Below are 23,645 nucleotides of genomic sequence, written 5' to 3' on the forward strand. Positions count from 1 at the left end.
GTTTGGAGCAGTCATCCTGTATGTAGAAAGGAAGCATGGGATTCCATCAGTATTGCGACTCAGAAGTGTGTGGGTGTGTAGCCAGTTCCCCTTAGGAAGTCACCCCTTTAGAATTCAAAACACACATATATCCCTTCAAAAACTTTTATTTGTATGAACAGTTCCTAGCTCTTGATTTATCTTAGAGCTTTTAAAAGAGTAGTGACCTTATATATTTGAGTTTGAAAAAAAGTTTCTGCTATTAACCAGAAATAATCCTTTCTACTTCTTTCTGGCTTACTCCTTGGAATTAGCCAAAAATAAAACCAAAGTGTACATTTTCTGACGGAGAGATGAAAAAGAATAGACGGACATCCTGAATTCTAGTGTAGCCTCTTGCTGGTGAAGGACACCTTCGGTTTAGTCCATTTTTTCCAAGCAACACCTGAAGGAGAACTCTAACACCTAATTATTTGTGGGAAAATGACCAACAAGCCGCTTTGCAGGCTACAGAAAAAAACGGAGACTGGACATCTTTCCTTCTGTCCCGGGATCAGGGGTGCTTCTATTAACATTGATCAGGTAGAGAGGGGAGGCTGTGCCTAAGGGTGGAGAAGAGGCAGGCTCTAAGCAATCTGTAGTGAGTGAGGCTCAAGATTACAGGGGGTGGAGAACAGGCTGGCCTACTCTCAGTTCTAGCAGCCGGCTGAGTAGCATTAGTCTAAAAAGCCCCAGACAGAACACTCTTTTAGGAGTTCAGGGAAGGGCTGAGGCGCTGCCTTTCTAACATGTATCAGAAAGTAACATAATACCCGAGTTGGGGGGGGGGCCCTCCGGGGACTTTTGGGTTTGGATAGGGAGGTGCTGGAGGGAGGGAGGGCAAATGCCAGCTGCTCCTGCCCTCAACAGCCTTAGGCCAACACGAACTGCAAACTGGTCAGCAGCACCTTAATGCCTCTGGTGGCAGTTACAGCTGAAGTGGCAGGGTCAAGCTTGTAGGTGTTGGCATCTCCTTTTTTATACCGGTCCCGGAAAACATAGATGCTCCCGTTACAGCTGGCGATCTTCCAGAGGGATGGGGCAGAGCTCCAGGCCTCGGGAAGGCAAAGCCGGGTGAAGCTGTCTAGCAGGGGGTTGTAGCACACCAGGGAGTCCCCCTCGGCCACGATGAACACCAGGTCCTTATGCACGGCCGCGTGCATGCGGCCTGCGAAGGGCAGCACGTAGGGCTTCACGTGGCACTTGTCTGTCTCGGTGTCAAAGCACTGGATGAGTCGGGACGGTTTGGTAAAGAAGTCCAGGTCATTCTCCTCCCCCCCCAGTAAGTAGATGATCCCGTTGAGGTTGGCACCAGCGGCCCCTGACACCGCCACCTCTAGCTGGGTTGTCTCCGTCCAGACATTATCACCCACCCGATAATAGATCACCGCGTTGGAGAGGGTGTCCTGCAGTGTCTTGCCGCCCAGTGAATATATGGCGTCCTTCCCAGGCACAGACACCAGGGTGTGCTGGAGTCGGTCTCGGGGCAAAGGGGCACACCACTCCCAGTCCACGGTGGCGTTGTTGCACTTCCACATGCGCCGTGGGATGGATCCCCCTACCACGTACAGGTCCCCGCCGTGCTTGCAGGCTGCTGTGATCTGGTGGCACAGGCTGTTCTGGCCGCTCACACTGATGGAGTCGTCTTCCGCACAGTGCAAGGACACAGCCAACGAGTGCGTGCGAGAGGACTCCTTCCCGATCAGGTAGATGTGCACGTTCTCCCCAATTTCCTGTTGGCGAAATGAAAGTCATAAACGGTACCTATCAGCTCGAGGCTAAAGGCGCAGCTGAGACGCACACCCTCGTATCTCGCTCTGACCCACTCCCTTGTAGTTACTGTGTGTCGCCCCGACTCTCCTCTGAGCGCCGTCTTTCAGGCACCTTATGCTGGGACAGAAAACCTGTCACACTCATCCTTCCAGCCTTTTTTGTAACTATGATGAGTTGGTGCTTTGGTCATTAATGCAATGATGAAAGCAGTTCTCTCAAGGAGCTTTGGTGCCCAGAGGCTGCTGGCTTCTAGGCTCACATACATGTCCTCCACCCCAGCTCTTATCAGCTTTAAGCCAGAGACTTACTTGCCAGCCATCAAAGAGGCCAAGCTGACAAGACAGCTAGAATGCATCTATAGTATGGTGTCCCAACCCTAAAGAAATCTGCCTTACCTTCAAGCTAGTCCTGAGTGACTCTGAAAAAGCCTCTCTTTCTTCTTTATTAAAATTTATCCAGGCTTCTATTGCCTCTGTTGGGTTCTGGGAACATGGAACTCCATCTGCAAGTCAGAGGAAAGGTCTGGTCAATGGCAGTCTGAGGTTTCACAAGGGATATTTAGAGTCAGTGGCTTTAAAAATGTGAATCTCTTTGTTAGACTACCACCATGTATATATATGTATGTGTGTGTATGAGAAATTAACCTAAAATTGCCCTTTTTTTTCCCTTAATCAAAATGGATGACTTATTCTCTTATTTGCCATGGAAGCAATCTACTAGGCTATAAAGCTCACATTTGAAGTACAGTTATACCTTACTTGCAGGGTTAGCATTGTTACCTAAAAGTTGGCCAGTCACTTGAGAAGCTTCTTATTTAGATGTCTGACTCTTTACAGCCCTATGGACTGTAGTCTGCCAGGCTCCTCTGTCCACGGGATTTTCCAGGCAAGAATACTGGAGTGGGTGGCCATGTCCTACTCCAGGGGATCTTCCCAGCTCAGGGATCAAATCCATGTCTCTTGTGTCTCCTGCATTGGTAGGTGGATTTTTTTTTTTTTTACCACTGTGCCACCTGGGAAGCCCCTAACTATCTTGACTCACTGTCAATTTACTCGGGTAACAAGTCCCACATATACAGGCGAAGTGTAGAACCGATGAGAACACTTACACACAAGAGAGGTTAGAATATAAATGCAGGTAGCTCCTCACTACCTTTCGTGGCTAAGTGCAGCTTAAAAAAAAAATAGATATTTGCATATAATGTGAAATGCTGCTTTAGTTTCCTAATCTCTTCCTCTGGAAGGGCCTCTGTCTCTGACATTAACTACTAAATGTCAACTCAATCTCTCTCTCAGAAGGTATCTAAGTAAATTCTTATCAAGAATAATAACGGAAACTAACACCAGGAGCCTGAGGGTACCCTTGTCCTAGACGAGAACTTTCAGCGGCCGTCACACACGCGTGCAGCTGGGTATGGCGTTCCCCCTCCTTCTGCTTACCCGAGATGATATCAGTGAGTAGATGGTGGGGCAAGTGAAGAAATTCCTCTGTGCTCTGCAGCTGGGCCAGGTGGGCCTTGGCACAGTGCTTGGCAGCGGTGTAGAGCTCAGGATCGCTGTGTCGGTCTGCTAGCCACATCACCTGCAGGCAGTTGCCCACCTGCACTGTGCGGGCCAGAAACCGAGAACATTCCTCAAAGAGAGCCGTCAACTGATACATGTCTGACACCTCATAAATCTCCTGCAGCTCCTCGGCGCGGAGCTTCACGGTCCCGTGGTAGATATAATCAACCAGGAGCTGGAAGACAGACTCACTGACATCCTGCAGTACAATCACCCGGTTGTGGGCCTCCTTCAGGTTGGAAGTGAACATGGACCGGAAGAAGCAGCTCTGAGCTGAGAGGACCAATCGGTGGAGCTGAAACTCCCGGCCTTCCACGGAGATGGTGACATCAGCAAAGAGCTCTTCCTCCAAACACAGTTTCATGATGCCCTGAGCCACACGGCCTGAGTGTGACCTATCTTTGAAAGTGTAGTTCACAAAGTAGTTCTCATCCATGGATGCTCCAGGTTCCTCTGGTGATTCCATGGTGGTAGCCAACTTCTCTCTCTGCCAGCTGTCTGTAAAACACCACCACCTTGAGTAACTGAAGGAAGCCACAGTCTATGAATCTAACTGTCCAATTCAGGGAGAGAGAAGGGAAAAGGGAGGAGGGCACAGTCGACCCAGATTAGCCTTAGTCCTGGCCCTGCTAATGACAACTCTGATGATCTCCCTGAACCAAAGCTGGGCTCATTCGCTCACAGTGACATCACATACCTAATAAAATCAAGATTTCCTACGCGAGGTATTTCCTTGAGAAAACATGGAAAACTCCTTTTCCATGATGTAACAAAAGGCTTGGTATTTAGGTCAACATATGAGAGCAAGGAGGAAGCCTGTGATTTTAAAAAGCCCAACCAAATGACCCCTGGACGTAAAACTTGTGGAGGCTCCGAGCAGCAGAACCCGACAAGAAGACCCCTATGTCCTTGCAGCCAGGCTCCTCTTCCCTGGCGCAGGGAATCCAGACCTTACAATATGAGATTCAGCCTGGGACATCTCTCAGCTCCCCATCTGCTCTTTTCTGAGCCTCTCCCTGGCACTTCCCTGCTCGCCCTAATGACTCCCCAAGACTTCGTCCCAGAACGCGAGACGAAGCTCGATCCGTCTCCGGCAAGGGGCCAGCGGCGGCCCATCGCCACGTGCAGTGTCCCCTCTCCACCTGGAGTCGCCCGGGAAACGGTCGCCAGGGAAACCGTTCTTGTCTTTCCCCTCCCCCTAGCCTGGCCCGCCGGCCCTCAGCAAAAGCTTAGCTCGGGGAGCGGGGGAGGGGTGTGGAATGTGGAACCCAGACCTCTCGTCCCTTCTTCTCCTCTCATCCGACTGGCTCTTTAGGATCTTTGCCTTCTCTCCAGCCTCTGTCATGCCAAGCTAGGGCCACATTCACCTCACGGTCTCCCCACCTGCGGGCTTCGCTTTCTCACCTGCCTTCCCTCCTTTCATTCCGAAGCCCCGTACCTGGAACCTCTGCTTCTGGCCCCGCGACCGCCCGGAAGAAGGTCTGATGCACACTTCCGTTTCCGGTCCGTGCCCTTGGGGGCTCCGTGTCCTACGGGCCTGGCCACGGCTGCCTTGCGTACAGCCGGTAAAGATGGCGGCGGCGGCGGCTCGGAGTTGTTGGCAGAGGCTCGTGGGGTCCGCGGCGCCGGCCAGAGGTGACCAGTGGGCAGCCGGCTGAAGCCCGGGGCAGGAGCGGCGACGCGCCCAGCGGAGGGAGCCCCTCAGGCCTCATCCTGCGCCTCAGTGTCTCTGTCTTTCCATGCAGTGGCCGGGAGACCCTCGGTGCTGTTGCTGCCGGTGAGGCGGGAAAGCGCTTCGGCCGACACGCGCCGTGAGTATGTGCGAGACCGGCCCTTCTCGGGACTGCAGGCGGGGCCGCGTTCATTCCCTTTGTCAAATGTTTGCTTTGCCTCGTCCTGGCCTGTCTTTCTCTGCGTCCTCCCGGCAAGCCTCTGCTTGTCCTTGGAGAGCTGACTGCACGCGTCCTCCTTGTGTCCTTGGGCCTGTTACGTCCCTGTTGCCGTTTGTCCATTTCTCTCTTTCTCCTTGATTAAACTGTAAGCTCTCTAAAATGAGAAGCATAGACTCTGGGCCGCTGAGCACTATTATAATAGTAGCTCCCGTTAATTGAGTGCTTATTGTATGCCAGGCACCTTGCTAAGCGATTAATGATCATAGTTCCCACAACAATCTTACGAGGTAGATAGTATCATGCTCTTCTACAGTAGAGTAGGAAACGGTGCAGAGAGGTTGACCAGGATCACAGCACTAGTAAGTGATAAAGCAAGGCCTGCCTGCTGCCAAAGGCGGAGAAAACAATACTCTGCAGCCTATGGTTTGTAGTTGCTCCAGTGATTTAGTGTTACACGAATGAGTGTGTGGAGATAAGTTCCAGTCAACATAAGCCACCTGAGAATCAGGAGACCTGATATTTCCCCCTTTCTGGGCCTCAGTTTCCTGCTCTGTGCCAAAAAAAAAGGTTTCAACTACATAATCTGTGAAAACTTTTAAGCCCTGAAGTTCTTAGTTTGAGAACCTACTATGAGCCAGATGTTAAGGAGATACAGAGAATCATAAAAGTTCTAGTTCTCACACTTAAAGAGCTCCTGGTGTGGTAAGAGAACTGAGACCCATGCTGCTTTAGCAGAGTTGCAGGCATTGAGAAGGAAAAACCATGGAGCAGTTTTGAGAAGAAGCAAACACCCCAGCTGTAATAATAGGTGAGTCTTTGTGGATCGTGTAGGTAGCATCTCCCCGACGTTTTCATCACTTCCTGTTCCGTGGAAGAGGAACTTTCTATCTCCACCTTTCTCAGGATTCTTCAGGGAGTCCTGACTGGGGAACAGCATGCCTCACAAGCTCAAGAGACTATTCAGGCCTCAGTCTGCAGGGCTGATTGCTGCCTTCTACTTTCCTTTTCAAAATATGCCTTCTCTTTCCAGCCACTGTCAGACCACGGAATGATGTGGCCCACAAGCAGCTCTCAGCTTTTGGAGAGTATGTGGCTGAAATCCTGCCCAAGTATGTCCAGCAAGTTCAGGTAATATTCACTGCTGGTGTTTGGATTTAGATCAAGAAAGAGCCGTGTTCTCAGGGCATGTGGGAGTGGGCAGCCTGGAATCAAAGCACAGACTCCTCCATCCCAGCTTGGTCCTCTCTCTCTGCCTTAAACCAGGAGGTTCCAGTTGAAGTTACCTGCTCCGGCTGTAGCTTTGTTCCCTCTCCTCTCCTGTTCTGTGTCGCCAGGTGTCCTGCTTCAATGAGTTAGAGATCTGCATCCATCCTGACGGGGTCATCCCAGTGCTGACTTTCCTCAGGGATCACAGCAACGCACAATTCAAATCCTTGGCTGACTTGACAGCGGTGGACATCCCCACCCGGCAGAACCGTTTTGAGGTCAGTCAGGAGATTGAGGTTTGGAGCGTGAAGGAGGGCAAAGGGACAGAACAGTTTCAGGGTAACAGCTGCCTGTGGGAACCGTGGCCGCCTTAGTTTCAGTTCAGGTCAAACAAATACAACACAGCAGTTAACGCGGGGTCTCTGAATCAGGGAGACCTTGAGTTTTAGTTGTAGCTTTGCCATTAATAAGCCGTGTGACTTCAAACATTTTGTTTGGTCTTTCCAAGCTTTAGTTTTTCTTATGTGCAAAATAAGTATCTTTAAAAAGTGTGAAACACCCTACCTCACAGGGTGGTTGTGAGTACTCATGGAGATAGTTCAGGTAGGTTGCTAGCACGCAGTACGTTCTCAGTACGTTTAGCTATTGTTGTTTCCTCGTCACCTACTTTTTGCCAGATCCTGGGATCGAGAGAGAAGTAACACCCAATACCTGCCCTCCAGAAGTCCCCCCCACTCTAGTGAGGAAGGAGGACACCGAGAGCAGTTTACTGTTGGGGGAGGGAACGGCACCCCACTCCAGTATTCCTGCCTGGGAAATCCCATGGACGCAGGAGCCTGGGGAGCTGCAGTCCATGGGGTCTCGAGAGTCAGACACGACTGAGGGACTAAACCACCCCCACCAAGCAGATACAGTGACTGTTAATTACACTCGAGAAAAGCCTATAAGAACAAAGTAGATTCAACATATTGATATATATATATTTTAAAGTTTACTCTAATCACACAATTCATGGGATGTTATAAGAATACAGGATGGGCACTTAGCCCAGTCTAGAAGGCTTTTATGAAGGGAGAGAGAAAATTTGTGCTGACTCTTGATGAATAATTAGGAAACCAGGTATTAGTCCCATGGGGGTGGGGTGGCGGGGAGGAGGAGTTGGGAGACATCCAGTAGTGGGAGCAAAGATAAGCATGCTGACAGGCTGAGCTATAGCTTAGGCATTTGCAAGTAGTTGTGAGTATTGGAGCATCTTGAGGTTTTGAGCTTTAGGACAGAAGGCAGGTTCACAGGGTGGAACTTTATCCCCTCATGGTCCCACTCAAGGACTTCTGTCCCAGACCCCTCAGCCTGTGGTCCTCTTGGTCCTCAGCTCCCTCCATTCTCCCTAGATTGTTTACAACCTGCTCTCTCTGCGCTTCAACTCGCGGATCCGTGTGAAGACCTATACAGATGAGCTAACGCCCGTCGAGTCTTCTGTGTCTGTGTACAAGGCAGCCAACTGGTATGAGAGGGAGGTGAGTCTCTGCACATGGTGGACCCTGCACCTGGGCCAGAGTTGCAAAACGCACTGGATTCAGTGGACGCAGTGCAGCCCCTCACCCCTGTGATAGCCAGTTGCCTCTTTTTTCTAGATCTGGGACATGTTTGGAGTCTTCTTTGCTAACCACCCTGATCTAAGAAGAATCCTAACAGACTATGGCTTTGAGGGACATCCTTTCCGGAAAGACTTCCCGCTGTCTGGCTATGTTGAGGTAGGAGCCTTGGAAGTAGGCCGCAGGCTTGAGGGCGAGGGACTGGAAGGGATGCTGGAAGGAATTATGGCCAGCGGATCGTGGTGGGCTAAGAGCATCAATACTGCATTCTATCCGAGCGCCACTCTGACACAGTTTTCTTATATGCAAAATGGGAACAAGAGTCGTACTTAACAACAGTAAATTTGTAGTAAACTAATTGGTGTATGTTTAAAACTGGTGTATTGTAAATGCTCAGCTGTTGTCACCCATTATTTTAATGGTTTTAATGGTCATTTTAATGACTGAGGCAGATTTGAGGACACAGTTTGTCACCACGATCTGAACGTGGAGTGTCTCTTTACCCTGCCTGGATCTCTGGAGAAGGCAAGACACTGAATGTTCAGCCCTCGGATTTCAGTGCTTTACTCAGCACTGCTGTGTGTGGCAGGCTCCAGCAGGAAGCTGGGTTATTGTATGTATACATCTGTGGTTTTGTAGCAAAGTAACTTTTTAGAAACACTGAGGTGGTAACAATCCAGCCCTTTCTCTTCAGTACCCAGGTCTCTTCTGTTTCCTTATATTTAGCATGGTCCCATTTGTAGCAGCGGATTGCCCTCACCTTATCCAGCTGCTGATTTTCCAGTAACAGGAAAAGTCATGCCAAGTTTACTACCTTGCACCTTGGCAGTGATAATGCCAAGGCCCCCAGGCCTGAACTTGAGTGCTTGTCAGCGTAGGTTTATTCTTTTCAGCCACTGACTTGCTCCCTCATCCTGGGCAAATGCTTACCATCAACTTACAGGGTGTGTGGAGGGAATTCCCTGGCGGTCCAGTGGTTAGGATTCCATGCTTTCACTGCCATGGGCCCGAGTTTGATCCCTGGTCGGAGAACGAAGGTCCCACCAAAAGGAGTATGTGGATAGGTGGGCAAGGTCAGTTCTGGTGGAAGAGGAGCTCAGAGCATAGGATGTGGGGTAATGGGCTGGGAAGCCTGCCTGGGTGATGGCAGAGCTTGAGGTAGAGGCCATTTGAGACGGTGGTTGGGTTGTGACCACCTAATGGGTAACACAGATGAGGATGGAGACTAAAAGAGACTGGGACAGGAGTCAAGGACGGAGGAGTAAAGGGGCTGAGGATAGGTTTGGGAAAGTGGGCCTTTCGTGGCTGTAACAGGCTTTCCTCAGTGCTCAAGCCTGCCTTTTTCTTCTCCAGTTACGCTATGACGACGAGGTGAAGCGGGTGGTGGCTGAGCCGGTGGAGTTGGCTCAAGAGTTCCGCAAGTTTGATCTGAACAGCCCGTGGGAGGCTTTCCCTGCCTATCGCCAGCCCCCCGAGAGTCTCAAGCTTGAAGCCGGAGACAAGAAACCTGAAGCCAAGTAGTTTCAGGGAAGGCATGTGTATCCTAGAAAGCGCCTTACCTATAATTGAGTGTCCCTGTAAATAAAATCCTACTAGACTCACCACTTTCTGCGTGTTTACCATAAGAAGTGAAGCTTGGACTCAGGAGAGGAGGGAGGTGCAGGCAGGGGTTTTGCTGACTCCCTTAGAGAGACTCTTCCAAACTGGGAATCTGTTTCAGTGGGGCTAAATACTGCAGTTGTGGACAGGGTAACTTGCACGCCTAGATATACTTCTGAGACATCCTGGAACTGAAATGGAAAGTTCTCACAGTTCACAGGGCTTAGGACGGGTGTGGCATGGAATCTTGGCCACTGCTGGAGAAAGCCCTTTGTCACAGCAGACTCTCGTGGCAGCTCATGGGTCCAGGGGGCCCATGAAAATAGGGCAGCTCCCACCCACCCTCATCCTGTTCACACCACAAGGTTCCAAGAGCCGACAGCCAGGACCAGGGCGCGCCGCAGCCCGTTTCAAACCCTGTGTCCTGCACCCTGACAGCGCATCGGGCCTGGGCTGAGGGAACCTTCCTGGACTCTGGTCTGAGCTGAGAATGTTGTAAACAAGCAAAGGAGGGTCCCAGTCTGGGGCCAAAGACAATCAGGAGCTGCCGACCTGTCGCCAGGAAACAGTACTCCCCATTCCAGCCAGTCTGGGGTCTGTCCAGCCGGTGGCTGAGTGCCTGAGGGGAAGAGTTCTCTGCCTGTCCAGGGGCCATTCAGCCAGCCCACCAGGCAGCTGGAAGATCACGCTTTGCGGCGGTTGTTCTTGGCTACTGAGGGGCTTCCTGGAGGCTGGGCCAGACTGAGTGTCAGAGGCTACAGTCAGTTGCAGTGTTCTGGGGGTGAGGACAGATAGTAAGGCAGTCTTACTGCCTGGGGTCTCACCTACCTCTTTGGGAGGGCCAAGCATGAGCTGTTTGCTACCAAATGCCTTTTTCCTATTAACTAAGCATCCCGCCCATCTGGGCAGGAATAGGCTTAGGGCCTGACAAGCTGGGAGCCAGGCTCCTACTGCCAACAACCAGATTTCACATTTCTCTGGGATGGAAAGAGCCCCTAGGAAGCCAGAGCCCGCCCCTCCCTGTTGAGCTCTGAAGAATGACACGCAACGCAGGGAGCAGCTGGAGCAGCCTAGTGGAAGGCTGGAGCCCCAGTGTGTGCCAGGCGGATGGAGGTGCAGAGAGACCCTGCGAAGAACAGGACTCAGAGGGCCTGGTGGGGCATGACTGGGACAGTGCAGTTCCTGGCTTGGCTGACGGTAGCCATTTGCCTCCTCCCCGAGGTGACTACAACCTACCACCATGCAGGTACCTGGGCCTTATGGTGGGGTGGATGGGAGCTAAGGCAGGCTGGTGGCTGACAGAAGTCACACTTGGTCCTATCTGAGCCCAGCAGGGCTGAGGAACTGTGGGTGTGATAGCTGCCAGGCTGCTCTGTGGAGTGGGGGACAGAATGATATGGGCCTCACTCAACCAGAAAGGTCTAGGTGAAGTGAGGGTGGTTCACCCTTGGTGCTCTCAATGGGCCTCGGGCTTCTTCCGGCTGATGTGCAAAGCACGACCTCCTGAACTGCCCTGGGCTGAGGGCAGACATTCCAAGGGTTAGGCAGCACCCCAGAGAGATGCGGAAGCTGCGGCAGACATCCTGCTTTGCCTGGCCTCCCGTCTTGCACAGTCACTTACTGAGGAGCAGGAAAGGACTAGGTCCTTCTCAAAGGGGTCTTCACCTTTGGGGAGGGTCACTGGCACTGTTTCAGGTCACGCTGTCCCCCGATGATGATAGGGAGGGGTAATGGGAAGTGAAGTGTCTTGTGACTCGTTGGCCTGGAGCTCTTGGCCAGGGGAACTGTAGAAGTGCAAGGAGGAGTCCTGGACATTTGCCGAGATGGTATCTGGGTTCGGGATGATGCCTGGAGAGTGAATGTCTATGTGGGTGTGTGTAGGGGGAGGTGGACATGGGGTGGCGTTCCTGTTCTTTTGTAGACAGAACTTCTGGGCACCCCCACCAGGCAGCTCAGGGGCACTCTGGGGATGCTGGGGTGTTCAGGGTGGAGCTTGGCAGGGCCCTGACTCCTCTCTGCTGCCCCAGGGCAGCCCATGGACAGCACCAGCGTGGGAGGTGGCCCGAAGGAGCCAGAGGCCCCGGAAGTGATGTTCGAGGTCTTTCCTCCAGCCTGGGACGTGGGGGTGGGAGTATTCAGAGGTCCCCGAGCTCAGGGCCGGGAAGGGGGATGCCTCAAGCTGGGTCTGCTGGGGGAGGGGGCAACCCAGCATGGGTCCTACTGCCTGCTTGTGGCCCCCAGCACAATACTGCTCGCTGACCTGCTCCCTAGGCCCCAGCCCGCCCCTTACGTGGCTCCCCTTGCAGCTGCTCTGGGCGGGGCTGGAGCTGGATATCGTGGGGCAGCTGCGCCTCCAGGACGAGGAACTGGCATCCACACGTCCAGGCCGCCGGCTCAGGCTCCTCCTGCAGCACCAGGTGCCCAGGGACTTGGAGGGCGCTGAGCAGCGGCTGCAGCAGCTCCAGGACCTGCGGAAGGGACCTCCTCTTAGCCCTTGGGACTTTGAACATCTGCTCCTCACAGGCGTGTCCTGTGTCTACCGGCTCCATGTGGCTAGCGAGGCCGAGGAGAGAGGCCGCTGGGCCCAGGTCCTCACCCTCCTGGCACAGGAAGCACTCTGGGACCTGTGCAAGGGCTTCTGTCCCCAGGGCCAGCCCCCTTCTCTGGGGCCCTGGGCCTCCATCCTTGACCCCTTCCCCTAACCCTCCCCTTTTGCTTGCCATCCCTCCTTCCCCCTCCCCCCCAGCCCCAACCTGAGCCAGACCCACCTTTGGCAGGGGCTTCCATCTGGCAGCCAGGTCTTGCCGCTGTGTTCGGGTCTCTGGGCTTGCCTTGTATAACTGGACCCCAGTCTACCCCTCCCCCACCTTCTTCCTCGGGCCCAGGTTCTGGGTCCCAGACCGGCAGGCACAGACCTAAGGGCAGGACTTGCAGGCAGTGTGCGTGTTTGAGAAGTGTGTTTAAGAGATGCTGAAAAGGAAGCTCCCACCCTCCAACTCCTGCCCTGCTAGCCCAGGTAACTTCTAAGTGCCCAGTGCCCAATCTTATGTAGATACCTCTTTTAAACCCAACCAAGGCTCTGGGGGTCCCTAAGTTGCCCAAGTATCCCATCTAGGCTAGGAGAATAGACTGGACATTTTTAGTTCAGTCTGTTGGAAGAATGAGGGGAAGCAGGGGGAGAAACATTATCTTTTGGGGGGCAGGGAAGTGAGAAATGTTTTTTTGGTCCATCTAACAAAGCTCAGAGAAGGGGGTGAGGTTGGGAGGAGATTGAGGCTGGCTGGAGTGGTTCTGATCCTGTGTAGCTCATCCCATAAAATGTTCTGTTCAGGCCTCCTGGAGCCCTGTGTCGTTCTGTGTCAGATAAGTTTGTTAACCGCGACTCTGAGCAAACCCCTCTAACCCATCCTGGGAAGGCAGGAATCGGCAACCAGATACCAGCTGCCTTCCGCATTCACCACCGCCCTTACGGGGAGCCAGAAGGTACCGTTTCCTTGAATCCCATACACCCAGTGAGGCCGCGGGGTGTTGTCCCTTGTCACAGAAAAGGAACTAGATGGGCCCTAAAAATCACGTCGGAGTTCAACGGGGAAGAACTACAGGGACCGACTGGAAACGGACATGGAGGGGAGACCCACGCGGAGTTAGACCGGACAGGAAGGGTCCAATCAGATTCTCACCTCGCTGGCCCAGGGAGAATCCTGCCCTCGGCCTGCCGACCCCCCACCGGGGTGGTCCCTCTTCTCCCGCCCCGCCCCAAGACAACAGCGTCGCAGTGAGGACAAAGCGCAGGACCCCAGCAGACAGGCGCCGGCGCAGGCCCACTTTATTGGCAGAGTCCGCCACGCGCGACGGGCCGTCATGCTCGCGCCGGCGGGGCGTTCGGGCCGCGGGTCCGGGCTCGGCATGCACGCCCCGACCCCAGCCCACCCCAGCCCACCCCACCCCGAGCGGCTCTCCGGGTCGGGGTTCAGAGCTCGGGCGGCCCGAGGCCCGGCGGGCCGGCGGGCGGGAGGTCGGGGTACACCAGGAAGCCGGAGAAGGTGATGTACTTGCCGTGGTTGCTGTAGGCGCCGTAGCCGTCGCGGTCGTGGCTGAGCAGCCAGACGGCGTCGCCGCGCCGCAGCGCCAGCATCACGCTCTGGCTCTGCATCTCGCGGCGCCGCGACGCGCCGTCGTCGTAGATCATGGCCTGCACCTCGTCGCGGTTCTTCATCAGCTTCACCGACAGCGTCTTGCGCGGCAGCTTGCCCAGCGTGAAGGAGAAGAAGTAGGCGCCGGGCAGGCGGCAGCGGAACACGCCGGCCGCCGCGTCGAAGTCGCCGCCGATGTTGACCAGCTCGGTGTCGAAGGCCAGCGGCCGGTGGCGCGGCCCGGGGCCCGCGTCCGAGCCCACCAGGCTGCGCGTGCGCGCCGCCGAGAAGGCCGAGCGCGGCTCCGCGGGCGCGGGCGGCCCCCCGCGCGCGGGCGCGTCGGCGTCGGCGTACACCAGGTAGCCGCTGAAGGTGGCGCCCGGCGCGCCCAGCGCGTACCGCGGGGCGCCGTGCAGCCGCAGCCACACCGCGTCGCCGTAGTCGAGCTGCAGCATGGCGCTCTGGCTGGCGGCGCGGCGCGTGCCCGGCCGCCGCTGCTCGTCGAAGGCCAGCGCCTGCACCTCGTCGCGGTTGCGCACCAGCATCACGGACAGGCTCTTGTGCGGCGCCTTGCCCGCCGTGAAGGAGAAGAAGTAGGCGCCCGGCACGCGGCAGCGGAACTGGCCGGTGGCCGGGTCGAAGTCGCCCCCGACGTTCACGTACACCTTGTCGAAGGTCACCGCCATCTCCGACGTGCCCTCCAGCGGGGTGGTGCGCGCCGCCGAGAAGGCCGAGCGCAGCTCCGCGGACCCCGGGGCCAGGCCCGGAGCCCCGCAGGCCGCCGGGCTCAGCAGGCCCAGCAGCAGCAGCAGCAGCAGCATGGCGCCTGGGACAGGAGGCACGAGTGGGAGGGAGGCGAGGGTTGTGGAGGGGCGGCCGGCGGCCGGGTCCCCCTGCACAGCCCCCCCTTGACCCACAACTCGGACTTCTGGTTTTCTACACACCGAGACCTCAAAACTTAAGTGGGCCTCGGTGTCACCTGGAGGGCCTGTTAAAACACACATTGTTGGCCCCACGCCCCTGCCTCGCCTGGGATGTGCTGTGCTTAGTCACTCAGTCGTGTCTGACTCTTTGTGGCCCCATGAACAGTAGTAGCCCACCAGGCCCCTCTGTTCATTGAAGTCTGCAGGCAAGAATACTGGAGTGGGTTGCCATTTCCTTTCCCACTCGTCTAGGATGAGGCCTGAGAATTTCCATTGCTCACAGGTTCCAAGGTAATGCAGAGATGCTGCTCGTCCAGACACCACAGTTTGTGAACAATTAGATCAGTGACCTATTTTTTCTTTTTGTAACCACCAAACCCCTTTGTGTAAAATTTCGCAGATACCAGTGGAAATGCTCAGGTTCAAGGGTCCTAATGCCCTGTCTGCTGCACTTGCCATGTGCCCTTCTCCTTGACACCCAGGGGCCCTGGAAACACAGAGGGTGGTCAGGGCGTCCGGGGTTATCTTCAGCTTCCAATCGGCTACATTTTCCTGGTCTGTTCCATGGCCCTTAGCGTGCAGCTCACTCAGGCACTGGCTGTCTGTACTGGCACCCTCCTTGATGGCTGCTTTTTAAGCCCCCATCTTGGCAGGAAATAGCTGCTCCCTGACCTGACTCATTGGAAAAGACCCTGGTGCTGGGAAAGATTGAGGGCAGGAGGAGAAGGGGACCACAGAGGATGAGATGGTTGGATGGCATCACCGACTCAATGGACATGAGTTTGAGTAAGCTCCAGGAGTTGATGATGGACAGGGAGGCCTGACGTGCTGCAGCCCATGGGGTCGAAAAGAGTTGGACACGACTGAGCGACTGAACTGAACTGAACTGACCCGTTTCCTGGCTTGTGACCCAGTGAAGGGTCAGCTCCCACACTGGACCTCCAGAATCACCAGGGGCCCTTCTTGCGCTGAAGAGGTCAGAACAGTTGGGTTTTGAGGTAGTTCCCTCCCCCCACAAAATCAGAGTAAGAAGAGAAAGGGACTCTTTCCTCTGAGCTTTGGGGTTGGTCCCTGAGGGGAAAGAGAGAGCCAGGGGCTGCTGGGGATACAGTGGCGGAGGGTTCCAGCGGGCTTTGCCAGGCCTTTGAGGTCAGCAGCTTGGTTCCTCGGTAGGAGCGCTGGGGTGTACAAGACTGGCAGCTAAACCTGGGCTCAGGTCCTGGCGCTACTCTACATGCTGTGAAACCTTAGGCAAGTTCCCGAATGTCTCCGGGCACGGCCCCTTCTGTATAAACTGGGGGAGGATATCCGCCTAACAACCTTACTGAGGATGCTCTGAGATAGCAGGTGTGAGCACCTCTGTTGGATGGCAGTGCAGTCAGTTTTGGAGGAAAACTGATCTGATCAAGTTTTTTTTTTAAATCTAATTTTAAAAAATTACACTGGAGTATAGTTGATGATCAAGTTCTTGGCATAAGGGGTTAGGGTTCAGTAACCCTTACCCCTGGAAGCTTGGTGAAGGCACTACTTGACTCAGAGGATTGTCTCTCGGAAGATAGGGAGATGCTTCCTCCATAATGCTTCCTAGTAGGGCACAGGCTCTGGGGACTGAATTCCCTGAAGCCCTGAAGTGGAGGCAAAGCGGGAAAGAAAATGAGCTGGCAACAGCCTAGGATGTGGGCTACTATAGGAAATGCCCTGGGAGTGTGTGTACCTTTGTGTCGCTTAGAGATGCTGGGGGCCTGCCAAGAAGGAGTGCCAGGAGCAGGCGCACAGATGCGCTGTGCTCAACAAGGACGTTCACCTGAAGGCAGGTGGGCACTGGAGTGCGGCCCGCATCCTATTTGCCCAACAGTGTGGAACTGCTGCAGCTGGGGAGTGTGCCTTTTTCTGCTTCTCATAAGAAAGACCCCCAAGTCCCTAGCCCAGCTGAACACTCTCCTTCCAGAGACAGTACCTTTCCTCATTCTTACAAAGGTGCCCCTTGGGCTAGCCAGTCGCTTGTTGAGGGCAGCAGTGGGGGAGTGGGGGTCCCTGCAGCAGTGACGATTGCACCTCCCAGTATTCATCGCAGTCCCTTTCCCAGGGCACTTCCTTCACCCATCTGGGTGTCACAGCTAACCTGCAAGGCGGGTGGGCCCTCTCCCATTTTACAGGGGAGAAGCTGAGGTCCAACCAAGGGAAGCGTTTTGGCCCGCGGTCACCCCTGGGGCCCTGAGGCGAGCCTTGAATGGAGGCCTTTTGGCTCCAAATTCAGTGTGCTTTCCTCTCCACCACCTTTCCCTTCTAAACGTAGATATGTCCAGCCAACCTGTTATCTGCCTCAGTTTCCCTTTTTGCAAAAATAGGAGGGGAGAGAAGTGGAATGAGTCTTGGGATCTAGGGCTAAGGGGGAAGAAAGCAAAACCAACCAAAAAAACTAACGTTTTCGTCTCCTGGGAATATGGGAGCATCACAACTCTTCCTGACCCTGCGGCTCTCCTAGCAGGTCTTGGCCCGGGATCATCCGCCCACTGGACCCTCGGTAATCTCCCTGCCGCGCCTCGTGCACCCTGCCAGTGCCTGAGGGTCCTCCGTGTGATCGGTACCGGGCCCTGCCCATTTCTCAGATCCCTAGGTCCCCATCATTCCCTAAGCCCCCTTCCCGGAGCAGGTCAGAGGTGAGAGGGTGTCAGGTGGGCGTCACAGCTCCAGGGAAGGAAATGGCTGTTCCTGGCTTCGTGCAGGTGAGGCTCAAAACAATCATCTTCAAAGAGAAAAAAAAAACTAGGACACGGTGCGCTGGACAGAGCCCCGGAGCCGACCGTGGAGGTGCAGCCATGCCAGGCTAAGGGGATTCCAGAGACCCTCTCAGCGAACCCCACTCCCCAGTCACCCCCTCCCTCAAGCTCTGCCCAAAGCGCCCTCTCCACCTACCTTGAAAGCCCCTCGGGCTCCCAAGAAGATGAGTCCCCCTTTCTCGGAAGAAGCCAATTAATCCTTTCCCATTAAAAAAAGGAAAAAAAAAATCCCTCAGAAAATGGTACGTTAGACCCTCTCTCCCCCAGACCTTCCTTCATCCATCCTTTCGGATGAAAAGCCCTTGAGCCTCTTTCATGGTAGAAGCTCCCAGATCCTCCTTTCAGTGGAAAAAAAAAAAAAAAAAGGGATTCAATTCCCGGCCCCCGCTTCCCGTCAAGGAGGAAGCCTGGCTCCTCGCGCCCCAGAGCAGCCCTCACCTGGCTGGGGGCGGCGGTCGGTCGGGTTCGCTCCGCGCCCGCGATCCGGTCCGGGCTGCGGGCGGGCGCGGGGCTGCGCACTGGCCGCCCGCGCTGCGGCGGGGCCGGGCCTGGCTGGGGCGGCGGCGCCGGGGGCGGGCGGGGCGCGGGGACCCCGGGGCGGGTGGGCGCGGGGCGGCGAGGGAAAGCGGACTGCGGGGGAGCGAGCCGCCGGGCCCGCGCGGGGAGAGGCGGGCAGAGGCGGGCCGGGGGGGAGAGGGAGGGGCGCGCCGAGCGCCGGGGCCCAGGGGCACCGCACGGAGGCCCCCTGCGCGGGCCGCGCGAGCGCCCGCCTCGTCCTCCTCCGTGACCTCCCTCGGGCTTCAGCCTCTGGGTGTGCAGAGCAGGCATCAGGAATCCAAGTTAGCAGATGGGGAAACTGAGGCAGAGGCCCAGCCCCCCCTCCCCCCCGCCCCACTCCCGTCCCCAGCCCCGGGGTGGCTCGGGGCTGTCTAGAGACCCAGCCTCCTCCCTGCTTGGAGGAGAGGGGGCTGGAGCGGGGCGCGGAGACTGGACTAGCCTCGGGGCTGCAAGGGCAGCGGAAGGGGAGAGCGAGTTCGGCGGGGACAGGCTCAGGGCAGGGGAGGGGGTCTGCGGGAAGAGAAGGATAAATGGGTCAGTGCCGCCAGGAAAGGAGGGGCTTACAGCGACCGCGTTTTCTTCCTCCCCTCCAAATCGGAAAAGGCCGTGGTTGGTTAGGAAGGAAGGAGGAAGACCAAACTCCCAGGCATCAGAGGGGCAGCCCGGTGGGGGTGAGGGGGTTGTCCCCGGGGAGGGGGCGAGGAAGGAGGGGTGTCCTTGCAGAATTGCCTTGTGGCGGGAAGGCTGCCTTCACAGCATCTGCAAGGAGGGAGGGGGTTGAGAAAGGATGGGAGGCCTCAGTGGGTCTGTGTGCCGAGGGACACTGACACCCCGCCTAGCTGGGCCCAGGGCGGGTGGGCAGGCCCCAGCAGGATCCCCGGGCTGGGAGCAGCTGCCGTCCCACCGCGGCACTCTCCGGGGCCCTTCCACCGCTTCCACCCTGGACTCTGACCCCACCTCCAGGAGGCTGCAGTCCTCTCCTGAAGACTGTGCTGGGCATGCACTGGCTGAATGGATGGTCGTGAAGAGCCCCACTCCCAGCTGCCAGAAGCAGGAGCCCTCGGACTCAGGAGGCCCAAGTTCTAGTCCTGGTCCTGCCCCAGCCCCTCTGTGACCCCCTGCACTCTGGAGCTCTCCTGCAGCTCTCAGAACCTACAGGACCCCAGTTAATCCAGCATGGGTTAGTCCTCATGAAGGTGTTGACAGTGATGAACTCTTTAAATATTCTTCAGGTGTTGAGGGAAAGATGAGGTGAATGGATATGTACCTGAACAGAAAGGAAAGGATGGAGGCATTTCTGGCTGGGCACAGGGTATTCGGGGGAACACAGGATGAAGCCCCTGTCCAGCCCTTCCGGACTATCCCTTGTCTCCTCACCAGCCTGTAAAGGTCTAGGAGGGGTGTGGGGAGAGGCTTAGGAGGGCTGGGGAAGACAGGAAGCCGATCTGGGGCAGCCACAACCCTTCTTAGGGCACCAGTGCCTCTTCTGAACCAGGAGGTTGAGGTTGCCATCATGAAGGTGTGCTTTGAAGGTGTGATTCTGATGGTGGGAGGACTGGGAAGAAGGCAGGACTCTAGAGGCAGAACAGCTAAGCCCAGTGGGGCTCTGTCTCAGGCTGAAAGCCATTTGACCCTCCCTGGGTCCACAAAACGTTTCACCAGAGGAGTCAGGGTGGGGGGTGGAGACAGGTGGCTGAGGCAGGGTTTGCGTCAAGGGATGGGACGAGGTGGCCCCTGGCAAGGAGATATGGAGGAAGATGCCATGTACTAGCGGGCATCTAGGGGGCGGGGCGCCCCAGAGGGAAGTTAGAGGGCAGCAGGGTTCAGAGCAAACAGCCCCAGGGCTCAGTTGCAGTTCCTGCCTGCTCCAGCTCTGTCCTGAACAAGTTGGAGCAACAGTAATAATTTTCATAGCAAGTTCCTTTCACTGGGTGTTGCACATGCTACCAGGCCCCCTCTCAAGCCGCCAGGTCTACGTGGAGGCCACCTCCTGGCAGCTCCTGAGCTTGCTCGTGTCTCTCCTGAGGCATTCCCAGCTATGGAGGCAAGGGTGGGGCAGGCTGGAAGTGGGAAATTAACACCCTCCAGGGTAATCCTCAACAAGGAGGGTACAGAGTTAGTGGGTAAATCCTCTCGCTTTCAGTCCCCCTGAAAGCGGGACAATCCTCAATTCCCAGGTGTGTTCCAGTCTCAGACTCCAGCAGAATGGACCAAAGTCGTCCATGGGGAAAACCTGCTTATCCCTGTAGGCTTTGCTTGCTTTCCTCTCTTGCCTCACTTCCCCACTTGCTCACCCTGCTCTGGGATCACCTCCTAAATAAACTACTTGTATCCAAATCTCTCAGGGCCAACTTTTGGGGATCTCAAACTGAGACAATGAACCATAACTAAGTTAAGTGCTTTTTCATTTCACCCCTTAATTCCCATTTATTTATGGCAGTGCTGTGAGGGATGTGAGATCTTAGTTCCCCGACCAGGAATGAAACCCATCCCCTGCAATGGAAGCACAGAGTCTTAACCACTGGATTGCTAGGGAAGTCCCCTTATTTAATTTCTAAACATCCTCTGAAGTAGATGTCACGAACCCAGTTTCACACAGGAGCAGTAAGGAAGTCAGTGCACAGAGAGGGTTCAAAGTCAGGTCGATCTGGCTCCAAACCCACTTCTTGACCTCTATCCTCTGCAGCCTTCCTGATTTTTTGATCCTCTCTGGGCCTTAGGTTTCATCTGTAAAATGGGGAATGAGCCCTTGAGTATGAAGGGAGGCAATGTATCCAGTGCCTCCTGCAGCTAGGCCTTGTCAGTGAGATGTAAGCAGAAATTATTAGGAAGGACGTCCCTGGTGGTCCAGTGGTTAAGACTGTGAGCTTCCATTGCAAGGGGGTATGGATTCGATACCCAGTGGGGGAACTAAGATCCCCCATGCCTTATGGCTTGGCAAAAAAAATAAAAAAATAAAATAACAACAACAAAAATTATTAGGAGAGAAAGTGGTTTAAAGGGAGTGACTAGGCCCACTCTTTTTGCCCTCACTTTTCCCTTTTCCTGGAACGTATGCATGAAGGCTGGAGCTCCAGTTGCCACATTGGGCCAGGAGACAACAATGAAATTTTCTGAAACAGTGTTAAATAGGGTACTCAGGAGGAAGCTGAGATGAATAGGATGTAGAGATCCTGCTCTCAAGGAGCTGATCATTTAGGGAGAGCGGCGGGATTTGGGTATAAAGAACCACAATAGGTAAAAAGAGATCAGCACCAGGAGAGAGGTACAGAAATGCCTCCTGGGGGAATCAGGGCGGTGTCACAGGAGTTATTTCCAAATGACGGGGAGGATTTTACATTGTGCTGGTAGAGGAGTAAGGGAGTGGGATCCAGTCTAAGTTAAAATTTTGAGCAAAGGCGTGGAGCTGGCATGGATGTGCCAGTGTGTGGCTAGTTGAAGAGGGAAGGGTTTGTGAAGAGACGCGGCAGATAAGGTGTGTGGGGCTTAAATGCTGAGCTAAGGAGCTCGGTTTAACCTGCAGCAGAAGGGAGCATGCCGAGAGCAGTATTTTAAGATTGTTCCAGCCACAGAGTGAAAGGCAGGGGACAGAAGAGGCAGGGAGATCTATAAGAATCTACGTCAAAGTGTCCAATCTAAACCACACAGGGTTAGTAAGAAAGGAAACGAAAGGACAGAAACAGATGGAAGAGAGGCTGAGAAGAGTTGCAGAGACAGAGGGCACACGCGCACACAAGCTCACAATTTAATTAGCTTCTTGGTTTGCCGACGGATTACAGGGGAATTAGCAGAGCTCAGAGTCGAGGGACCTTGCTGGGAGTTGAAGGGAAGCTAATGAGAAAGGCAACAACAAGCCCCAGGGAGAGACAAAAGGGGAGGGATCATTAGCCAAGCAGAGAAGCTGGCAGGAGAAACAGATGTCAGGGCGCTGAGTCCCTGCCTCCCTGGGAGATTTCAGCCTTCCGGGGGGAGCAGACGTTCAGAGCGCCTGGGCTGGGCTCCTGGCCCCACGGCGCCTGATTCCAATCCCTCTGAGCACTTGGTAAAGAGCCGGGAATGGGGGAAGTTGGGAGTGGCTATGAAGAGCAAGTTCTTAACTCTCCGTTGGCCCTTTTCCCAGAAGCAGATCCCTAGGTCCTTCTGCAGATGGGGAGGTCAAGGCCTGCTCCTGACTAGACGTGGCAAATTGCATTTTCCAAAGACAGCTGTGACGGCATCTCCCATCCCACCTTGCTTTTATACTGAGACCACACACTACCCTCTAAGAGGCCTTGGGTTCACCCGTAAAAGGTGATGCCGCTTCAGTCTGGTGTTCGCGCTCTTGAAATTCACACTTGGAATCCAGCCATCATGATGTGAGAAAGCCCAGGCCTTACGGAAAGGCTGTGTGTGGATGTGGTAGCCAACAGCCTGAGGCAGGACCAGTTATCTAATTTGCAGGGTCCAGGGCAAAATGGAAAGACAGGGCTTTTTGTTCAAAAATTAAGAATTTAGGTGGTGAGAACTGCCTTACACCAAGCATAGAGGCCACGTGTGGGACTCTGCGTAGTCGTATAAGGCATCCTGTGACGCTGGCCCTGACCCCAGCTGAGGTCCAGCATCCACTGTTTGCGGTACGACTACGGAAGCCTTCAAGATGACTCGGGGCCCAGGCACAGTCTGATGGCAACGGCGAAAGAACTCCAAGTGGGACCCACCTGGCTGACCCAGTGCTCTTCCAGATCCACTAGGGACAGAACTGACTGTTTTAAACCAGAAATTTTTGAGTTACTGCACAGCCTTAGACAGTTGGAACTCTGGGGGAGCTAGAACGTGTCACAGTCGGACTGAAGAGGCAGCACACTGACTGAGCTTCCCCTCGAACCCAGACTCGTCTGAGCTGATGTTTCAGGTCCTTCTTGGCCCACGTTGGCAGAGGGGATTGGAGGCACAGGTAACTCCACACCCTCCCGAGGGCCTGCTCACTATGGAAGAGGGTGGAGCCATTTTGAGTAAGTTCTCTGTTTCTTGAGGTTAAAAACACTCCAACTTTTACAAGTTATTTCCTCTCCCCGGGTCTTGGTTTCTGTGGATGTACACTGGGAAGACTTCATAATTTAGGGCTTGGGAGTCTCTGGAGGGAACGCACGGAGGACCTGGTGACTAGAAGGTGAGGGGCAAGTAAAGAAACTGGAAGAGTCAAGAGCATTGACTCCGCCTCTTTCACTGGCATCTGGGAGGACCGGAAGGGAAGAGTTCAGCCTGGGGCAGACATTGATGATGACTGGTTCCACTCTGGGCACTTAGATCACACCACCTTTGGGGGCTGGGAAATTGGGGGAGTGGGTACTTACATAGCGTCATCAGTCAGGTAGAGAATATGACTATGCAGCAATTGACTGGATAAACACCAAAACAGCTAGTTAGTTATAGTGGGTTCAGGGACACTTTACTCTGTAAAATGTTTTCTATCTCCCAAATTTTCCACAATGAATATTTAGTCCTTTCATTTGAAAAGTGATTTAAAATATCAAGAAAAACTTTAATTTCTTTCAAATGTATCCAAATACACATTGGAATTGGAATATTATAAAAGTGGGAGTTTAGAGAAGACACATGATTTAATA

General features: G+C 54.7%; 4 protein-coding genes across 10 annotated transcripts; 2 read left to right on the forward strand and 2 right to left on the reverse strand.

The window, feature by feature from the left end:
* Positions 1-130: 130 nt before the first annotated feature.
* On the reverse strand, positions 131-5,338 carry KBTBD4 (kelch repeat and BTB domain containing 4). 3 transcript variants are annotated; one of them, XM_069555676.1, is made up of 4 exons: positions 4,792-5,338; positions 3,231-3,851; positions 2,187-2,293; positions 131-1,751 (listed from the first exon to the last, which is right to left on the reverse strand). In XM_069555676.1, exons 2-4 carry the CDS (start codon positions 3,817-3,819, stop codon positions 891-893), a joined length of 1,557 nt encoding a protein of 518 aa, XP_069411777.1. In that variant the 5' UTR covers positions 3,820-3,851; positions 4,792-5,338; the 3' UTR covers positions 131-890. The 3 variants fall into 3 exon arrangements, with proteins under 3 accessions (XP_069411777.1, XP_069411775.1, XP_069411776.1); XM_069555674.1 differs by having other exon boundaries at positions 4,758-4,837; XM_069555675.1 differs by having other exon boundaries at positions 4,628-4,804.
* On the forward strand, positions 4,350-9,650 carry NDUFS3 (NADH:ubiquinone oxidoreductase core subunit S3). The gene is made up of 7 exons (XM_069555682.1): positions 4,350-4,988; positions 5,099-5,164; positions 6,276-6,373; positions 6,580-6,729; positions 7,843-7,968; positions 8,086-8,205; positions 9,400-9,650. Exons 1-7 carry the CDS (start codon positions 4,838-4,840, stop codon positions 9,565-9,567), a joined length of 879 nt encoding a protein of 292 aa, XP_069411783.1. The 5' UTR covers positions 4,350-4,837; the 3' UTR covers positions 9,568-9,650.
* A 1,011-nt stretch (positions 9,651-10,661) lies between these two features.
* Positions 10,662-12,978, forward strand: FAM180B (family with sequence similarity 180 member B). 3 transcript variants are annotated; one of them, XM_069555683.1, is made up of 3 exons: positions 10,662-10,891; positions 11,673-11,743; positions 11,952-12,978. In XM_069555683.1, exons 1-3 carry the CDS (start codon positions 10,753-10,755, stop codon positions 12,345-12,347), a joined length of 606 nt encoding a protein of 201 aa, XP_069411784.1. In that variant the 5' UTR covers positions 10,662-10,752; the 3' UTR covers positions 12,348-12,978. The 3 variants fall into 3 exon arrangements, with proteins under 3 accessions (XP_069411784.1, XP_069411786.1, XP_069411785.1); XM_069555685.1 differs by lacking the exon at positions 11,673-11,743 and having other exon boundaries at positions 11,917-12,978; XM_069555684.1 differs by lacking the exon at positions 11,673-11,743 and having other exon boundaries at positions 10,698-10,891.
* A 476-nt stretch (positions 12,979-13,454) lies between these two features.
* Positions 13,455-18,694, reverse strand: C1QTNF4 (C1q and TNF related 4). 3 transcript variants are annotated; one of them, XM_069555679.1, is made up of 4 exons: positions 18,604-18,694; positions 17,920-18,288; positions 17,618-17,680; positions 13,455-14,604 (listed from the first exon to the last, which is right to left on the reverse strand). In XM_069555679.1, exon 4 carries the CDS (start codon positions 14,597-14,599, stop codon positions 13,616-13,618), a length of 984 nt encoding a protein of 327 aa, XP_069411780.1. In that variant the 5' UTR covers positions 14,600-14,604; positions 17,618-17,680; positions 17,920-18,288; positions 18,604-18,694; the 3' UTR covers positions 13,455-13,615. The 3 variants fall into 3 exon arrangements, with proteins under 3 accessions (XP_069411780.1, XP_069411782.1, XP_069411781.1); XM_069555681.1 differs by lacking the exon at positions 18,604-18,694 and having other exon boundaries at positions 17,920-18,304; XM_069555680.1 differs by lacking the exons at positions 17,618-17,680; positions 18,604-18,694 and having other exon boundaries at positions 17,920-18,145.
* Between the last annotated feature and the right edge of the window lie 4,951 nt (positions 18,695-23,645).

This window comes from Ovis canadensis, chromosome 15, assembly GCF_042477335.2.
Source record: "Ovis canadensis isolate MfBH-ARS-UI-01 breed Bighorn chromosome 15, ARS-UI_OviCan_v2, whole genome shotgun sequence".
In the NCBI taxonomy this organism is placed as follows: domain Eukaryota; kingdom Metazoa; phylum Chordata; class Mammalia; order Artiodactyla; family Bovidae; genus Ovis; species Ovis canadensis.